The sequence below is a fragment of the Jaculus jaculus genome, chromosome X (assembly GCF_020740685.1).
Source record: "Jaculus jaculus isolate mJacJac1 chromosome X, mJacJac1.mat.Y.cur, whole genome shotgun sequence".
NCBI classification, from domain to species: Eukaryota; Metazoa; Chordata; class Mammalia; order Rodentia; family Dipodidae; genus Jaculus; species Jaculus jaculus.
In genome coordinates this window covers 38,306,871-38,327,753 of record NC_059125.1, presented here as the reverse complement: position 1 = coordinate 38,327,753, position 20,883 = coordinate 38,306,871, and the positions used below count along the sequence as shown (strand labels likewise).

At 40.3% G+C, this 20,883-nt stretch overlaps 1 protein-coding gene across 2 annotated transcripts; it reads right to left on the bottom strand.

Moving 5' to 3' along the window:
- Nucleotides 1–10,396: 10,396 nt before the first annotated feature.
- Nucleotides 10,397–17,163, bottom strand: LOC101598414 (ferritin heavy chain-like). Of its 2 annotated transcripts, none has more exons than XM_045140856.1 (2): nt 17,070–17,163; nt 10,397–11,285 (listed from the first exon to the last, which is right to left on the bottom strand). In XM_045140856.1, the coding sequence occupies exon 2, from the start codon at nt 11,141–11,143 to the stop codon at nt 10,487–10,489; it is 657 nt and encodes a 218-aa protein (XP_044996791.1). In that variant the 5' UTR covers nt 11,144–11,285; nt 17,070–17,163; the 3' UTR covers nt 10,397–10,486. The 2 variants fall into 2 exon arrangements, with proteins under 2 accessions (XP_044996791.1, XP_044996792.1); XM_045140857.1 differs by having other exon boundaries at nt 10,397–11,167; nt 17,070–17,120.
- Between the last annotated feature and the right edge of the window lie 3,720 nt (nt 17,164–20,883).

Here is a 20,883-nt window from a genome sequence, read left to right as displayed (position 1 = left end):
GTTAAGGTGCTTTCCTGACATCCATAGGACCCACATAAGCCAAATGCACAAGGTGGCACATGAATCTGGAGTTAGGAGAGGCTAGAGGCCCTGGTACACCCATTTTTTTTCTCTCTCTCCCTCTCTCTTTCAAATAATAAATAAATAAAAATTAAAAACAAGCTTTATACAGGTAGGGAGACCTAAGGAGATAAACCACTCCTCACATACTTCAGCCAAGGCCAGGGTGAATCCACAGAGGAATTGGTGAGATGAGCAAGAGTGCTGCTTCCATGACATGCCTCACAACCTGTGCCAGGGTGAAGGAGACAGACCCTGGGGATACTCAACACATACCAAAGCAGAAATCCAGAGGCTCCTAAGAGCTCATCACTGGCATAGACTTACAGCACACCCACCATGGCTCAAGGAATTTTGTGGAAGAGGGAGTGGAAAGATTGGAAGAGCCACAGGTTGGGAGGCATACCCAGAGGCATTACTTCCTCCAATAAATGACTTCTTCTTCTCTCACACCCCATAACCCACAACACCCTGGGGAATACCAGTAACCCCATTCAGGAGAGTCATCAGCAGAATGAGGACAGGGAGGAGGGAAAAGATAGTACGAGCACATGATATATCCATACAAAGTATGTCCATAATTTAAAAAAAACTGGGCTAACTCCATGATGCATGACCCATATACCTCAACAAGGAGGGGCGAGGGGAAGGGGGTAGGACATGGATGAGCCTAACAATGGTACCAACTTGACTGTATTCAATGAGTACAAAACTAATTAATAAAAAAAACTTCGTAAAAAAATTAAACTTTGGGTCCAGGCATGGTGGCTCATTCCTTTAATCCCAGCACTCAGAAGGCTAAGGTAGAAAGATTTCTGTGAGTTTGAGGACAGCCTGGAATGAGAGACCTTGCTGCAAAACAACAACAACAAAATAAATAAATAAAACAAAAAATAGTCTTTGGGGAGGAAAACAGTCATGCACAGAAAATTATACCACAGGGGGAAAAAAAAAATAAGAGGACATCTTCTCAGTACATGTGGAACAATTAATATTCTACATAATAAATTCTAAACCAGAAACAACAATATAAAACATAAATGTTGAATTACAGATTAAAATGGAAAAAGTCTATTCCTTCTCATGCAAGATTGTAGCTTTGCATATTAATAAAATTTAAATGCCTCACAGAAAGAAAAATGATTAGAATTGCTTGTAATGACTTAAAAATGAATACATTTTAGGAAGCCTCTGTGATGAATATGTAATTATGGACAATCAGTCAAAAAACCCTAGTGAGAAATTGTTTCACTCTGTTGCTCCTAGAAGCGGGATGACTGATGGTCTTCAATTCACAAAGTCTAAAAGAGAGATAAGCACTACCAAACACACAAAGTCCATACATGGACTTACTAAAGAGGTTGATTTAGACAGGGCAATAGTGATTTTGGGGAGCATGACTATTAAGGATATGTCTTACAAACATTTGAATAATTCTTAAGTACGTAGTGTGAGTGAACTAAATAAAAGAAATAAAAAAGGGGAGCTTTAAGGATAGGTCAGCAGTTAAGGTGCTTTCCTGCAAAGCTTAAGCTCTCAAGTTTGATTCCCCAGTACCTATATAAAGCCAGATGCACAACATGGCACATGTGTCTGGAGTTTATTTGTAGTGGCTAAAGGCTTTGGCATGACCATTCTCTCTCACACCCTTTCAAATAAATAAATAAGTAAAATATTTAATAAAAAAGGGAGAAGGTAAATAGATGCATTATGGTGGACACCTCAGACTTTTTAGTGGCTTTGGGTGAATTATCAATGGTAGCAATTATTATGTGGTGATAGTTTCTTTAATACATTAAATAACAAATATTTTAGTTTTTATAGATCACATAGTCTCTGTACAAACAACTAACATACCAGTTGTATAAAAGCAATCACAGAAAATAGCTAAGTGAAAATGACGGCCATGTACCAATAAAAAATTACTTATAAAAATATAACAAGGAGCCAGATTTTATTACAAGCAGTGACTTAATAACTCATGTTATAAAAACTGAGTATGTGATAAACAACAAACTGGATAAAAGCTAGTGTGTCTGTGTGCTCAATAACTGTTTATTTATTTATTTATTAATTTTTATTAACATTTTCCATGATTATATAATATATCCCATGGTAATTCCCTCCCTCCCCACCCCCACACATTCCCATTTGAAATTCCATTCTCCATCATATTACCTCCCCATTACAATCATTATAATTACATATATACAATATCAACCTATTAAGTATCCTCCCCTCTTCCTTTCTCTACCCTTTAAAATAAAAACTGAGTATGTGATAAACAACAAACTGGATAAAAGCTAGTGTGTCTGTGTGCTCAATAACTGTTTTTTTATAGCCCAGGCTGGCTCAAACTTATGGTGATCTTCTTACTTTAGCCTCCTCAGTGCTAGTATTACAAACATAAGCCTGAACTACACCGGACTGAACAATAATTACTGATTCAAAAATAATTGTCAGGGCTGGAGAAGTTGCTCAGTGGTTAAGGGGCTTGCCTACAAAGCCTAATGACCTGGGTTTGATTCCCCAGTACACACATAAAGCCAGATGCATCTGGAGTTTGTTTGCAGTGGCTGGAGGCGCTCTCTCTCACGCTCTCTCTCTTTCTCCCTCTCTCTCTCTCTCCTCTTTCTGCTTGTAAGTAAATAAATAAAAAATATTTTTAAAATAATAATTGTCCACTCAGGAAGCAGAAGTAGGATGATTGCCGTGAGTTCGAGGAATTGTGCCCTGAGACTCCATAGTGAATTCCATGTCAGCCTGGGCTACAGTGAGACCCTACCTCAAGAAACCAATAATAATAATAATAATAATAATAATAACAACAATAACAATAATAATAATTGTCAAAAGCTGGGTGTGGTGGGGCACACTTTTAATCCCAGCACTCAGGAGGCAGATATAGAGGTTTTGCTTTGAGTTTGAGGCCAGCCTGGGACTACAGAGTGAGTTGCAGGTCAACCTGACCATACCTTGAAAAAACTAAAAAAAAAAAAAAACAAGAAAAAAAATATCAAAGTCATAGTATGTTTTCATTGCATTTGGTCTAGTACTTCTTTGAGAGTATAGTTGAGTGAATTGGGTAAATTCAGGCATTAGTATTTTTTCCAGTGTTCTATGTGATTTTAACATATAGTGTTATGCAAGCAGCAGGGTACTAAAGTGGTGCTTCTCATATTTCAGCACAATACTGATCACCTGTGATTTGTTAAAAAGTAGATTCTGATTCAGGTAATATGGGGTGGGCCTTGAGATTCTGAATTGCTAACAAGCTATCAAGTGAGATAGATGCTGCTAGGCCACAGACCACTCTCTGAGCCACAATGTAGAAATGCTATTTTTCAACTTGCCTGGGATATCTAGATCACCACAAGTCTGAGATAGGTTTCAGTCACTGATATATTTTAAAGCTCTGCACTTAATTCTAATATGTAGAATAACTTGACATGGTTATGGTTTTATAAGTAGTCCCAGTAAGGTCCCTTTTGCTCATTGCTGCCCTACCCTTGGCTATTCATTCTTGTCCCTTTCAGATCCGAATATCTGATGACAGTGGGAGGTCAATATTATTCCTGCATCCTTCTGTTCTTAGGTCAGGATATAAGTGAGGGGCTCAGACAATCCCAGTTTGTGATGATTACATACGAAGTATTCCAGGAGTGCTTTCAAAGTAAAGCAAATGGAAACATAATGGGAGAGATCATCATCAAAAACTGCCACAGATTCATAAAAAGCCTACAGTGTTGGGTCTGGCCTTGAGACAGTGAAAACAGTAATCTACCCTCTTGAATAGCCAACAGTAGCTAAGACTTTTCCTTTCAAACTGTGCAAGGCAACGTGTTGTTATAAATGCAAGAGAGACTCCCAGTGGCAAAGATTGGATGTGAACTCTATTCCTCAAAGCATAAGCATCACAAAGGAACCCAGAAAACCGGATAAGATGATGATAGTGATAATAATGACAAAGGATAGGTAACACATAAAATTTAAAGTGTGTGAGGCATACTTCTACATTATTTGTATACTATATTAATCTGAATTTTTGTGTCATTGCTGCTACATATCTGTAAAATGCAACTCAAAAAACAGATTTAGCCGGGTGTGGTGGTGCATACCTTTAATCCCAGCACTCAGGAGGCAGAAGTAGGAGGATCACTGTAAGTTTGAGGCCACCCTGAGACTACATAGTGAATTCCAGGTCAGCCTGGGCTAGAGTGAGACGCTACCAAAAGAAAAAAAAACAAAAAAAAACAAAAAAACAGATTTATATTGATTCAAGGTTTTAGAGAATTGGCCCCATCTTGGTAAGGAATGTATAATAGAGCATAGAAATTCCTACTGTGACAGCCAGTGTTAGAAATAAGATACATACATATACATGCATACATACAAGTATATATATCACATAAAACTTGAGTTTACAGGCTTAACAAACTAGAGGCACTAAATACCTGCTGTTTAGATTCCCCTGTTCTGTTCATAGTGAAAACTTACAAGTTGTGAAGTAACACATTGGGTCCATAGATACCAAAGCCCAAGATACAGATAAAAATCTTCCAAGAATGGAGTCAAAACCAAGGTAAGCTAGAAGAAAAATAAGGAGAAGCAGCAGCTTAAAAAAAGGTAAAGAAACCCAGAGTGGGGATTACATTAGAACACTGAGAAGATTGTACCTCCTCAATGTGATAAATATAAATCATTCTGTTGTTTGCTTTATTTAAGAAAAATATTCATTTATTTGCAAGCAGATAGAGAGAGAGAGAGAGAGAGAGAGAGAGAGAGAGAGAGAGAGACAGAGGGAAAGAATGAATATGCCAGGGTCTTTTGCCTTTGCAAACAAACTCCAGATGCATGTGCCATTTTGTGCATCTGACTCAAGTGGGTACTATGGAATCAAACCAAGGCCATCAGGCTTTGCAAGCAAGTACCTTAAACTACCAAGCCATCTCTCCAGCCCCTATTCTATGTTTTCTATCAAAGGTTGAAATAAGATAAAGTTATCTCTAGAGAACCATCAATTAATGGAAACCTCTCCCTGAGTCAACAGTTCTTGAAACCAAAGCACCCTTCTGCAGAAGTAAAATATTGCCTTGGCAATATATTGGGGTTGTATGGTCATTCTCAGACCCCAGACTCATCTAATAGCCAGAACGTAGAGAAAAGGGAATGGCTTGGATGAGCTTCCTTTCTTCTTTTTAGTTTTGTTTTGTCTGGGCCTCAAGCTTATGGGATGTGTCATCTACCTTAAGGGTGATTTCTGCCCCCTCACTCTTTTATCTTTCTTCAAAATACTCTGATAGAACCATCCATAATTGTCCTTTATCTAATCCCTACATAATTCAAAATCCAGTGAAATTGGCCATTAAAATTATCCATTACATGAACTTTAACTTCTTTAGTCTCAACAACTCCATGGGATTGATGTTTTATTATCCTAGGAGGAAATGGAGGAAGAGAAGTTAAAAGAGCATACTTAAGATTGCCCATGTAAGTGACTGGGGTGAAATTTGAACCTAGGGAACCTGTTAATAAGAAATCAAAGCACCAGATTTTATCACAAAAATAAGAAATCAGAATCTTCAGCAACGTTAAAGTCTAATACACTGGCCCTGGAGAGGGTGGGGTGAAGCCTAAGCTTAAAAGAATTTTTTTTTTCTGTCTCTGGCCTGTAACTCCCCGTACCAGCGATTGGATGCTTCCCACATTGAGCGATTGATTAGAGACCTATGAGGTCCCCAAATAAAGACAGCTTTCTGTCAAAGTACTTGATTACCAACCTGATGCAAATGGTAAGACCCTATTGCTGAAGACACCATATGCTGCTGACACAAAGCATAGAGAGACCTGGCTGGAATCTGGAAGAAAGCCAGTCCCCAGATAGCCTGTCTAGTGCTGGAAAGCACTACATGAGCTATTGGGTACAGTGGCAAACAACGGTCAGAGAAAACAGTGGTCTAAGGTACTCAGAAGCAAACACCCCGGCAGGATGTACATACCAGTGCCATAGTGGCACACAGCCTTGGTGGGTAAGCAATAGCTTTCAGATTGGCTAAGAAATCCACTAGTGCAAAGGAACCCATATCTGGAATTGGGAACCAGATCAGAATCCTATGTAGACAAAGATTATGCTCTCCAGTGTCAAGCTCTCACTCGTGTTTGGCTAAAAGAGAGTTTGCACACATCAAATTCCCCCTAAAAAATAATGCGTATCCCATTTGAAATATGCTAACTTCACTCTCCTTTGGATGTTTTTCTTTTTCAGAAGGTAGCAAGACCAGAGGAGATAAACTACCCCTTGCACTTCAGCCAAACCACAGCTAAAACCACAGAGGAATTGGGGAGATGAGCAAGAGTGTTGCCTCAATGCTGGGCCTGATAATCAGCACCATGGTGAAGGACACAGATGCTGAGGATAATCAACACCTACCAAAGCAGAGATCCAGAGGCTCCTAAGAGCTCATCACTGAAGTAGACTTAAAACTCACCCACCACAGCTCAGAGAATTGTGCAGAAGAGGGGGTGGGAAAGATTGTAAAGCCTCATGTTGAGACATCATGACCAGAGGCATTCCTTCCCCCCAAAATAACTGACTGCTGCTTCCACAATGCATAAACCACAACCCCATAGGGAATACCTGCAACCCCACTGAGGAGTGTCCCCAATGGAATGGGAGAAGGGACAAGGGAAAAGAGGGTACCAACACATTATGTATATATACGAACTATGTTGTTAATAATAATAATACACAGAAACAGTCTAAAACACTCAGAAGCTAGGTGTTCAGTGTGTGCTTTCTTATGTGTAGACTTCTGTTTCTATAGACAATATCTGAAACAAAGTCAGAAGACTGCAAAACAGACAGGGAAATAAATATAGTAAGAAGACAATGCTGATATGAATGAGGAGTCAGTCACATTTCCTGGGCACTGAACAAATAATGCCATAATCTTACTTATTCATTTACTTATTTTGGTTTTTCAAGGTAGGGTTTTGCTCTAGCCCAGGCTGACCTGGAATTCACTACGAAGTCCCAGGGTGGTCTTGAACTCACAGCGATCCTCCTACCTCTGCCTCCCGAGTGCTGGGATTAAAGGAGTGTGCCACCACACCTGGCCATAATTTAATTTTTAATAATAAAGTGTCAACGTGAAGTTATGAGAAAAATGTGAAAGAAAAAGTTAACTATGAAAGATAATTATGACAAAGCTATAGATATTGATATTTGAATAAAAGTTCAAAGTAAGCTGTCATCTTTAAGAATCAACTCATATATCTTTAAATGTATATTTGGTCCGTGAAGATTTTATTTTCATCTTTGTAACCATTATATGGCACCAGACAGAAAATGTTCCATAGAATTTTTTTCACAGACATGGCCAATCCTATACATGTGTGGAATTTCATGTAGTCAACTACGGAGTAGACTGTAAGGGTGGATAGAGTAGCAGATGTATCATTTCTCTGTGAAAACTTTCCTCACTAGGATGTGATTTCTTTCTGCCCATTGCCATTAAAACAGAGTAAAAGGAAAATACTTTTCCTCATCTTGTAAAGACAAACAAGAGGCCACACAGAGCCTGGCAAGAAAAAGCTGATGTTAATGAACTGTAAACACTGGGACCACAGTGTATAAGATCAGCTCTATGAACCAAGGGGGCTTCCAACTCTTGATCATCAGGCTGGGCTTGTTTCGTTGATCTCACTGGTATTCAAGCTTCCAGATTCTCAGAGTGAACAGCTAGTGGTTGCCCCAGCTCTCCACCTTGCTGATAACCACTGAAACAATAAATACCCAACCACTGGGCATACAAGCAAATGTAATAAATGTCCCAATATATATGCATGGTTCTGGTTCTGTTCCTTTGGCAAGCCCTAACACACATATCTAAATGACCACCCACTTTCAAAGTTCCCCCTCCCTCCACATTATTGAAAGCAGTCTGAGTCACACAGACTTAATACTCTTGGGAGGCAGGGTTTAGTTTTTACTTCAATATCAAAAGTATGAGGGCTGGAGAGATGGCTTAGCGGTTAAACGCTTGCCTGTGAAACCTAAGGACCCCGGTTCGAGGCTCAGTTCCCCAGGTCCCACGTTAGCCAGATGCACAAGGGGGCGCACGTCTGGAGTTCGTTTGCAGAGGCTGGAAGCCCTGGCGCGCCCATTCTCTCTCTCTCCCTCTATCTGTCCTTCTCTCTGTGTCTGTCACTCTCAAATAAATAAGTAAATAAAAATTTTTTAAAAAAAGTATGACCTTCTCCAATGGCCTCATTAAGGAGATAATGTAGAATTTGTACTATCAGGTGACATCAATGGAATAAATATTATATTTGTAGTGTGACAAAAGGAAAGTATTTTGAAGGCAATGTATGTGTCTTCCACTGTTAACCACAGTAACTCATATTGTAGCTATGGAGGAGCCAGGCTAAGGCTCAGTCCCATTGTCACTGATGGTCCAGGGTAATCTGATCAGAGGTTCTTGAGTCAGAAGTTCTTCCAGGGCCTCTTTCTTGCTACTGAGATCAATAAACAATAACATTTGCATATTTGAGTATATAAAAGTGTTTGGATTCTCCAACCAAAAGTGAGAACAGTTTGCATAAAAGGGGATAAGCTTAGTTATTAGAAAGATATATTAATGTGTATATCCATTTTTCTTAGTTGGAGCAGGAGAATATGGGGTAGAACAAGGATACATCAATACATCAAGAAAAGAGAGCCAACTGTCTACCAGGAGATAGGCCACCTCCATCTCATCTGATGGGGCACATACGTCATTACAGGGGAAACACTGACACAAAAACTGCTCTCACAACTGGCCTGAAAACCAGTTACAGGGAAATATCAACAGGCCTTGTGGTCATGCAAACCTCATCAAAACAGAGATCTAGAGGCTACAGAGAAAGCAACACTAAATCACATCTCTAACTTGCCCACCAATGCTCAAGGAGTATCTCAGAAGAGAGATAGGAAAGATTGTAAGAGCCTCACAGTGGGTGGGAACAGTCTGAAATGACATGTTTCCCCATCCCTGCAGAGACTTGATTGAGGCCTCTTGATCTCCACAATGAATACCAATGACCCCACTGAAGACTCTCAGTAGAATTGGGGCAGGAGAAAGGGGAGTTTATGTGCACAACCTTTGTATTATAAAAATCAATTAAAAATGCACAACCTGAGCCTTGAGGTGGTCTTCTCAACCACCCAGCCTCCCTGTGCAAGAACTCCACCTTGCTTCCTTCTCTTGCATTCTGGGGTTTAACCACCCCTTCTCTATTCCCTCCTAAAGCTTTAAGTTATGATAAAATTTGCTGAACTTTAAAAAAATATTCAGGTAAAGTTGAATAGCTGTTTTTAATTTTTGAGGGTGCTGCCAACAGAACCGAGGGACTCATAGCCTGGATGAGCACTATCACTGAGTTACATAGAGTCTAAGATCCTTTTATTTATTTTTTGCTTGTGTATGTGAAAGGTTAATGGATGCATGTGTATGTGCCCTTTCAGCTCCCATGTGCTCACCTATAGCAGGATGTAATTGCCTGGAGCAGAATGTTGGGCATCCTGCTTCATCACTCTTCCATCCATTACTATTTGAGCCAGTGTCTCTTACTGAACCCAGAGTTTGCCTTTTTTTTTTTTTCCCAAGAATTCCTGCGAGTCCCAGGTCTCTGTTCACCTATGGAACTGGGGTTGCAGGTAGCTATTGCCATGCCCAGATGCTTAACTGGGTTCTAGAGATTCTAACTCAGATGGTCTCAGGCCCCTTCAGGCACTCATACTTGTACAGGAAGCATATAGCATCACTGAGCAATATCTCCAACCCAAATCCCTTCTTTGAATCTATGCCCCATTTTATTCCCTTCTAAGAGGTATCATATCTTTACAATTTTACCATGCACATGCACCAGGGCCCCAGACCACCGGCCCCATCAAACCCCACCATCTTCACATACTTCATAAAATAAGGGTAATTTGGTGTTTTCCATGAACCTTCGGTTGCCTCCCCCACCATCCTTTAGAGATCTAGCTGCAAGAAGACATGAATGTGTGGAGAGCTCCCTGAATACCCATTTTAGAACTGTAAGGGAATCTTTTCCCAGTCTTTTTTTTCCTTTTTTAATTTTTTTTCTCAATTTTTATTAACATTTTCCATGATTATGAAAAATATCCCATGGTAATTAATACCCTCCCTCCCCGACCCCCCCGGCCACTTTCCCCTTTGAAATTCCATTCTCTATCATATCCCCTCCCCATTCCCCATTCTTTAAAGGTGAGAATTTTACACACAGTCAACTTAATTTTGCTGAGAACAAAGTAACTTTATTAAAACAACAGTCAAACACAAAGGAAAACCAGTAAACTTGCTGGAAGTGGAACATAGCCAGCCTGCCTGGAAACCCTGATGACAAAGAGGCCAGTCTCAGCTCATTTCTTGCTAGTACCAGGCAGGGAAAGCCGACCGAAGAGGTACTCTGCCATACCATTTTCTGGGAACCTCATTTGGCGCAAATTGGTCAGATAGCCGCCTATCTCCTTGAGGACGTTAGCCTGCTGTTGAAGGCAATGGTGTTGCAGGAAGTTGCATAGATGGGTGTCACCTTTTTCAATTGCTAGCTGGTGCAGATCCAGGAGGCTTTGGTTGAGGGTCAGCTCCAGTTGCAGGGCATCCTCCATAACTGAAAGGCCTCCAAGCCAGTCAGACCGGTCTGGCTTGTTAATATTGTCGAGAGAGATGCGGCCACCACGCTGGTTCTGCAATGACAGGAACATCTCGGAGTGCACAGTACACTCCTGTGACTTACTCAGGAAGAAGGATGTGAAGTTCCCCAGGGCGACATCATCACGGTCACAGTAGAAGGCCATGGACAGGTAGACATAGGAGGAATAAAGTTGCAGCTTGATATGGCTATTGATAGCTGTTTCGCATTCAGGATGGTAGTTATGACGCACTTGAGAAGGCAGAGGAGCTAATGGAGCTACAGGAGGCTGCAAGAACACCAGAGGGTAGCCAACTCTAGCTTGGGAGAAACGGAGTGGGCAGCGGTGGCGTCTGCGTCTACGATGCCCTCGAAGCCAGACCATGTTGCCTGATGAAACTAGCCAAGGCTAGTTTGAAGAAATGAGGAAGTGGAAGACAGGAAGTGGGAGACAGGAAATGAGTTGTTAGGGGTATCCAATCCGTTGAGGGTCAGAGGTCAAGGGTGAGTTCTGAGTTCTGTAGAACCTGAGCAATATATATATATATAGTATTTCTTAAAGTTATTTATTAATAAAGCACCACATTTTGTTAAATGACCTAGATGATTTTTAAGCAAATTGTTTGGCTATTGCATAAATGTGATTGTTTAAGTGTAGTGCTTTTTGTGATGACCCCAGTTATATTTAACATCATAAAGCTTTATTTAACTATCCTCAGTGACTTCCACGTCTATACTAATGGAACATCTGAGAGAGGCACCAAGGGCTGGAGTTATAACCTGGTGCACAATAACTGAGTTCCATGTTGGGTCATACAAAAGCATAAATTTAAGTGAATTCAAATTGTGTAAGGTATACCCTTTAACCACAATATAATTAAGCCAGGAACCATTAACAAAGAGATTCATTCTGTAATCCCAGAACTCAGGAGAGTAAGATAGTTAGACTCATGCACAAGCTAGCCTGAACTACAAAGTAAGTTCCAGGCCAATCTGAGCTATATGAGAGACTCTGTCTCAAAACAAAACAGCATAAAAATGATATCTGAAACCCCCTAATCTTTTGGAGACTAATAATTCATATTTAAATTTTTTGTTTTATGTTTATTTATTTGAACGTGACAGACAGAGAAAGTGGCAGAGAGAGAGAAAGAGAGGGTAGCCAGGGCCTCCAGCCACTGGAAACGAACTCCAGATACATGTGTCCCCTTGTGCATCTGGCTAACGTGGGTCCTGGGGAATGAAGCCTCAAACCGGGATCCTTAGGCTTTACAGACAAGCACTTAACCACTAAGCCATCCCTCCAGCCCAATAATTCATATTTAAATAACCTTGTGTCACTGACGTCTCAATCTGGTCTCCCCTTGTCTCTTTGGTCCTTGTGATCTCCACTGAAAGTATTTTGACAAGACACAGAGTGTTACATAGAAAACAGAGTTTATTTCAGAATAGAGTACACTGTCAAAGGATAAGAGTGCACAATGGCCAAAGAGATCAATGTCACAATCTATGTTTTGGGAAGCTTTTACAGTATTTCATTTTTTAAATTATTTCAGATTAGAATACATAATGTCAGGGTTAAGGCATTTCCATATGTACTTTGTTCTCATTAATTGCTATCTCACTGCTCTCCTCCATTCCCTATGTCAGACAGGGGTTTCATATTTACAATATATAAAGAATGACAAATAACTAAGTATCAAAACAAGTCATATCTTCCCATCAACAAATGGACTTACACACTGAATAGGCATTTCTCAATAAAAGAAATACAATATTTGAGAAAAATTTTCAACATCAGCCATATAGAAAATGCTAATTAAAACTGCTTTATAGGACTAGAAGAATGGCTTAGCAGTTAAGACACTTGCCTGCAAAGCCAAAGGACCCAGGTTCAATTCCCCAGGACCCACATTAGCCAGATGCACAAGGGTGCACATGTGTCTGGAGTTCATTTGAAGTGGCTGGAGGCCCTGGTGCACCCATTCTCTCTCTCCCCACCTCTTTCTCTGTCAAATAAATAAATAAAATACAAAAAACTTCTTTATATTATTTTCTAAATATATACATGTCCAACTGTGGCCCCAATTGGCTGCATGCATCCATAGAGAGCTATGAATGTGGCCCAGCACATTTATAGATGACAATGCCATGTTGTAATGTCACAGGCTTGTAATCTAAGCGATCTTTAGAACAATTAGCTTTCCCTAAGGGACTTGTTCCTGTTCAAGTTATTGACAGGTCTGTTTGGATTGACTCTTGCAGTAATGGACAATGGTATGACTTTGTTCTTTATCAGAAAACTTCCTATTATATAGTAATTGATAAAGTTTAGGGCTTCTGGAGCCAGGTTTAGATAGTAATCTTTTTTTTTTTTTTTTCAGTTTAGATAGTAATCTTCTAGTGACCTTTTAGGCAGTGTATGATGTCATGTCTTTTCCCAAGGCCAAAGATGACTCAAGCCTCATTCTTCTGTTCAGTAATTAAAGTACTGCTGTTCAAGCCATTGGTTTTATAGGCTGTTAACTTTGAGGAAGAAGTCCATCCCAATATTCTGTAAGCCTGCTGATATTTATTTAGCTACATAATACTTAGGTTAAATAAGAGATGAAATGCTATTAAAGGTTATTTGAGGGATTGGGATGTAGATCAATTGGAAGAATTTTTATCTAGCATCCATGAAGCCCTAGGTTTGGTCCTCAGTTCTGCATGAACTGGGTGTGCTGGCACACACTTACAATCCTATTACTCAGATGGTAGATGCAGGTGGGTCAGAAGTTCAAAGCCAGTGTAGGCAACATGAGACAATGTCAAAAAATATTATTTGGAAGTCAAAAATAGCAATGTATAACATCAACATCTGTGGGTGGCATCTAAACTAGTATTTAGTTGGAATTCAAAGTCCTGAATGTCCATGTTAGAAAAAAAAATGTGTCAAATCAATGTTTAAAATAATCATGGAGGGGCTGGAGAGATGGCTTGGCGGTTAAGCGCTTGCCTGTGAAGCCTAAGGACCCTGGTTCAAGGCTCGGTTCCCCAGGTCCCACGTTAGCCAGATGCACAAGGGGGCGCACGCGTCTGGAGTTCGTTTGCAGAGGCTGGAAGCCCTGGCGCGCCCATTCTCTCTCTCTCCCTCTATCTGTCTTTCTCTCTGTGTCTGTCACTCTCAAATAAATAAATAAAAATTAAAAAAAAAAATAAAAATAAAAAAATAAATGAAATATTTAAAAAAAAATAATCATGGAGCAAGCAGAGAAAAGGAAGAGTTTATTGTAACTCAGTAAGTGTATGACCTGAAACAAAGCTAGGATTTTGAGACCCCCCCACACACATACACATAAGGCAGGGGTGCAAGAAATCAGGATTGAGAATGGACCCTTGTAACTGGAGTTTTAGACAAAAGCCTTGACTCCAGTAACCCCAACATGCTAAGCTAGGCTACCAGCTCCAGTACGCTAATCAAAGAGACAAGAATGGTGAAAAGCAGAGAAAGGAGAATACATGAATGGTGCTGGGAAGAACAATAGTGATACAGTGGTGCCAAGTTCATCTAAGGTGCACTGGTAGGTATTTCATGTTTGAATAGAGGAAGAATTGTATTAGGGAGCAAGAGTTATGCCAAATTAAGCAGTCATCAGGCTTTCATCCTGGGCCCAAGTGAGGAGTCAATGATCTTTATAAAAAGCTGCTTTGGCCTTGATATCCATGACCTCACAGTACCTAGCAATACCCCCACAAGACCCTATAATAGGAGAAAGAGATGATGATATTGATATAAAAGACAGACTAATGGGGAGAGGAAGGGGATATGATGGAGAGCAGAGATGTGAACAGGAAATTTGGGGAAGGGAGGGAAATATCATGATTTATTGTCTATAAGTATAGAAGTTGTCAATAAAAAAGCTGCTTCTAAATGTCTGCAACATTCCAAATAAAAGAGGACAATGGATCAACTTTAAAATCTATAGTTTGGCTTGTAGCTTTATATGAGATCTAGCTGAGAACTCTTTCTCACTGCACTATATCAAAGATATTGGTTTAAAGACATGGAACAGAGTGAAGGCTGTTTATATTCTATAGGCCAAAGTAAACTAAATTACTCATGGCTTCATTCTATGGATGATAGGTCCATACATGGCTAGATCTAAGTGTCTGGACAATAAAAGAAATTTAAAATAATATCTTCTTTTTGTAAATTATTTTTGATGGCCACTAGACAAAGGATACAAATCTAACTTCCAGATTAATATAAAACTTGGCTAACATTTTATCCTTCTTAATATTTTTTATTGGTTTGTCGAGGTAGGGTTTCACTATGGCCCAGGCTGACCTGGAATTCAGTATGTATCTGATGCTGGCCTTGAACTCATGGTAATCCTCCTACCTCTGCCTCCTGAGTGCTGGGATTAAAGGCGTGTGCCACCACACCTGGTTCCTTCATAATTTCTCTTTGTATTTTATCTGTTGTTGGGCCTTGAGAGGACCAGTTTTAAGGCCTATTGGAACTGCCTGAGCCTAGCTAAAGTTTGGCGAACTGCCTCCAGCCAGCTATGACTTAGCAGGGGGCCAAATGGCCTCTGGCCTGCTACTTCCACACAGGAAGTTAGAGTTAGAACCAATCATCTCAGAGGTCACTATGCTATTGGCTCTTACATCTCACCCCATCCTAAAATCCCTGCCTTCTTTCTCAGCATTATATAAACACCTGCCAGTAACAATAAAGTGAGTTCCTGCTTTGAGGAGACTCCTGGCTCAGTGGTTTTGTTCCTGGCCGTGGACACCCACCCTCCTCCTCAACCCCTTGGGAGGAATCAGAGGGCCTGGTCCTCCCCTAGCACTACCTGCGGGGGGTGGGGGGAGCCCGGCAATCTCTGTCAAAATGCTCAGACTGGTATAATTTTGCTAGGCTCTGTCTTTACCGTCTCACCAGGGGGGCTATTCATACTAAGAAAGAGAATGTATAAACATTTTAAACTGCTCTCTATAGATAAAGTTTTTGTTAATTTCTTAGGATAAATTCTGCAGAGTACAAATTTAATAGAGGAGTGTTGGTGATGGAGGTGGTCATGGTGGTTTGTGCATGACAGACCAAAAAAGAGTATTTTTTGAGTGTATAGGCTCTTAATTTTGTTCCATTTTTGATGAAATGGAGCCTAGAACACTCTAGCAGGGGTGTCTAACATGTTTATATTGAAACATAACATTGTTATATACAAATGCTTTAGAACACATTCATAGCTATTCTGGGATGCATACACCTCATGGTCAGGTTGGATATGCCTGCTAGAGAGTTCAATTTAGTTCTCATAAGACCCATTGATAAGGCCACAGAATTTAATATTGGTCAAAATTATGGGATGGGGAGATAATACAGTAGGTGAAGTGTTTATTTTACAAGGATGAGGACCCCAGTTGGATCCCTAGAACCCATGTAATAGATATTGTATGTGTTTACTAGTGCTTTTAATCCCAGTGCTGGGGAGACAAAAACAGGTAGATACCTGGGGCTCACTGGACAGCCAGTCTAGCTGTATCAGTTTCTCCCTTCCCTTACCTCCCCTCCCCTCCCCTTCCCTCTCTTCCCTTCCTTCTGAGGTAGGGTTTCACTCTAGACCAGGCTTACCTGAAACTCACTCTGTAGTCCCAGACTGGCCTAAAATTCACAGAGATCCTTGTACCTCTGCCTTCTGAGGGCTAGAATTAAAGGTGTACACTACTATGCCCAGCAGTTGTTTTCTCATTGCTGGTAACAAATACCTGACTAGAAGTAATTTATGGAAGAAAATGACTCTAATTTGGCTTATGGTTCCAGAGCATAGGCTCCATCACGGCAGGGAAGGAAGACAAGTAGTGTTGGGGAATTATTGTCACTATGGCAGAAAGCAAGCTGAGGAGAACAGCAAGCAAATGGGCTGGACTACAAAACGTAAAGGCCTGCCCCCAGTGCCCTACTTCCTCCAGCAAGGCTCCACCTCCTAAATGTTTCACAACCTTCAAAAATAGTGCCATAAGCTGGGTATTAAATATTCAAATGCATGAGCCTATGGGCCCATTGTACAGTCAGACCACTATACTAGTCTACTTATGCAAATTCCAGGCCAGTAAGAAAGCCTGTTTCAAAAATATGAATGATGATCCATAGAAACAGCACTTAATTTTGTGCTTGCTTTCTTTAAGTTTCAATTATTTCTTTTTTTTTTTTCTTTTCTTTTTTTTTTGTCTTTTGAGGTAGGGTCTTGCTGTAGCCCAGGCTGACCTGGAAATTACTATGTACTCGCAGGGTGGACTCAAACTCATGGCAATCTTCTTACCTCTGCCTCCCGAGTTCTTGGAACAAAGGTGTGTACCACCACACCCAGCTGTTTTCTTTACTCTCAGTTTTATTCTTTCACTTTGCTTTAATGAGTATCTAGAAATCTGGAACATGGAATGAGTTTGGAAAAGATGAAAAAAAGTATACCTATTTAGCAAAACAATGTAATAAAAGTAGAATGTTCATTATGTATTTTTTTAAAAAAAATATTCATTTATTTATTTATGAGAGACAGGAAGAGAATGAACATAAGCAAATGAGTAGTGTGTATGGGCACACTACAGCCTCTTGCCACTGCAACCAATGCATATGTACCACTTAGTACTTCTGGCTTTATGTGGGTACTGGAAAATAAAACTCAGGCTGACAGGCTGTGCAAGCAAGTGCTGAACCATCCCTCAGCCCTGAAAAGTAGGCTTTTAAAAGGCACAGGTGCCACCAAAAGACAGCAATCACAAGGAAACAACAAAACAATGTCATTTATGAACATGAACATAGTATAAAACTTCTGAACAAAACCTAATAGACTGAATTCAGCAACATAGAAAGGTTTATACACAATAACGTTTTTGCTTTATCCAAGGGATACAAAGCTATTGCAACATATGAAGAGCAGCCATTGAATAACAAAGTCAATAGCATAAAAGAAAAATGGCATAACTATAAATTTGGTTAGAAACTTGACAAAATGCAGCACTCTTATGATATAAACAGATAATAAGCTGAGAATAGAAGGCAATTTTCTGATCCTAATAAAAGGCACATACACCATAATCAGAAGTAGCATATTACTTGAAGGTGAAAAACTAACAACTCTCTTGATCAGGAGAAAAACAAGGATATTTGCTGGCACCTCTACATTTGACATTGTGCTGTTACTGGTGGTGTCTGGGTATTTCCAGGTACAGGTTATCTTACTCAAATAATTTTAGAAAGGCACAAACAAGTACCTATGCAAAAAGACACTTTATTAAGAGCAAAAGTGACAATAAAGATTTGAATACATTGCTTATGGAGTAGTGGGCTTCTCAAAAGGATAATTCTTGAGGGCACCAAGAAATATATTGGGCTTCTCTTTCAAGCTTTTTCAGGGGAGAATGGACCAGTTTTTAGGGGCATAGTTTGGGTCATCCTTTGGTTTAATTGACAAGTTTAGGTTACAAAATGTTTTGTCTACTGCACATGTTGCTTCCCATGATGCACCTGATTTTGATCTTACTGAGAGTCAGGTAGCTAGCTCTTTTAGGCAGTTATGGTGACCCTGGTTAGGAATCAAAGAATGATCTGATTTCTTATCTCTTTCCTGGTTCCCTAAACCTGTTTTTCTACAAACAACCTGGGTCCTTCCTGGGAGAGAAGTCTCTCATAGGATTTAAACGTATTGCCAATGTTGTGGTTGGTCAAATTTCTAACCCTGGAACTTGGCATCATGGCTAGCCTCTTCCTGACACAGCCCCTAGCCTAAACCAATCATCTGTTTCTTCGGTGAGCTGAGCCGGAAGGTAGGGCCTACCACTATAATGTTATAAATAGACTTGTGAGGAGAAAACAAGCTCTCTGTACTGCCAGACCTCTCTTGAACTTTCAGTTGCTGGTGAGTTCCACCTCAACATGGGCCCAGAAGGGCAGAGCTGAGAGGAGAGTTTCCTTAGCCCTTACTCTCCACATGGGCTCTTTACCCCCTTCAGCTGCCCACATGGCAGGAGCTCTTTGACTTTCTTTTCTTTCTTTCTTCTCCATGATTTTTATGGGTCCTCCACATGTGCATTCAAACCATGTGGGTATATTCATTCTCCTTTCCTTGTTTCTGTACTACCCTCAATATATATAGTAATTTAATAATTATCCTTCTCAGTATTTTTTATTCAACTTCTGATTAAAAGTAGACACAGACCTAGGATTCAGGGTCCAAGGACTTTCCTGAACCCCTAACACCCTGTTACATTATGTATGCCCAGTTACACATAGGTGTAATATGGTAAATACATAAGGGTTTATCCCCTAAAGGTTCACTTAAAGAACACAATTTGCCTTACTGTGCATGCACCCCAAATCACTTCAGGATGTCTGATCCTGGAACTAAGAATATATTTGAATGGAAATAGATCTTGAAGAGGAGCAGCTCAGTATTGTGTGGGTCTCAAGTTCCCAGCAAAGTGTTTAGAAGGTTGGGATTAGAAGGGTGTGTTTCCTGCTCAAGCCAAGCAGTGTCCTAGGTGGCTAAACTAGCCCCTGTGCTTTGTCTGCCTCCACTTATTCCTGAGAGACTTCTCCCTATTTCTTTAGAGTAGTAGAAGGTCAGGCTTCTTGGAACTGTTTCATGCTTAGTAGGAGAGAAGAACTGAGTAGAGCCAAAATAGTCTCTCCTCTTTCCCTAAAGCTGTCATATTTCCCAGGGTTCTGCTGAGGAGGGTTCATAGAATCACTCAGTCTGTTGGTCCAGAATAGAGCAGGTGCCTTCTTTGGCCATGGTTACATGAATGTCCTGAATTATTGTTCTCATTTGCAGCTGGTGGTGGAGGACTATTTGCAACTAAATGTGTTATACTCTGAGAGAAAGAAATTGTATGAGCTTATTGAGAATAATAGATCTAAGAGCAAGCAAGAGAATCTGAGAAAGGGTGGGCATTACCAAGGGAAGGAGTGCTAACAATATGTAGTTTTTCCTGACTGGAATGGAAAGACTATTACTCAGACTTTACATGGGACTAGCTGCTTAGAAAATATTTTTGATAGTTTGTTGAATATTTCCAGATTAACTGACATAAAAGCAGTATTTACCCTAGAGGCACAAGAAGGTTCCCCTTTCCCCTGCAGTAATTAAATCTAATGATCTTGTATTTTGCAGGACTATCCCTGCAAGGGGATCTAAATGATATTGAATTTGGACCCTACCATGTGCAGACACCTTAATATTTCTTCCAATCTCCTTTCACAGCTGTTGTTTGAAACATAAAGAAGTTCCCCCAGCTGCCAAGCCAGCTACCCCAAGAAAGCCATTCATAACTACTGTCAGTGGGATTAGAGGTCCTTTTCACTTGTGATGATGGATGTTCTTATACATTGGAAAAGGCAGGGAAGAATTTTTCCAGGCAAAGGAAATATATGGTGCCACATAGCCTAGAGAGCAAGTGCCCTGTCTGAAAAGGGGGGCACATTGAAAAGGCTTATCTCCCACAAATCCAGTAGAGGTCCTGTGAGTCAGGTAGTTTGACTTGAAGTTGTAAAATGTAAAGTGTGGTTATCTGAAGGTCAACCAATATCCAGTTAGGCTGAGACACATAGGGAATCTAGCTATGATTTCTCCTCATTACCCCCAGGCTAGGCCCTGCAGTGTTAACCCTTGTTTTTCCAGATTAGCTTCAACTGGAGGGGAGATTCAGGATTATTTTGGTTGGGTTTACTTGCCTAACAAGTTTAAGTACAAGGTGACTCATTTAGAATCCCACAGGTGCCAGAAAGATTCATAAGTACATTTATGGAGAAAAAACTTATCCATAGTAGACTGCTATGGGAAGGGGCTACAGGTTGGCCCAGGGGTGGGTCTCCCCAAACAGAATATTCTGGCTATCTGATATGTCAAAAGGGGTGGTAGAAGTAGTGGACAATAAAAGAAGATGCTTTTTGAAAACCTATTGATCAGTTTCTGAGGGTAATTTCTTTTGAATGATTTATTAGTTTAGGGGTTCCCTGCAAGTAAGGTTGACTCACACGAATTGTTAAACAGGCCTTCCAACCATGGTCCGGAGCTCCTTTAGACAGAAAGGAACTTTGATAGTTGAATCCCAGGTTAGATGATTGAATAATGGTCT

What these genes read in the sequence shown, in the direction of transcription:
- LOC101598414 (XM_045140856.1), bottom strand. Translation starts at nt 11,143, where the DNA reads ATGGTCTGGCTTCGAGGGCATCGTAGACGCAGACGCCACCGCTGCCCA.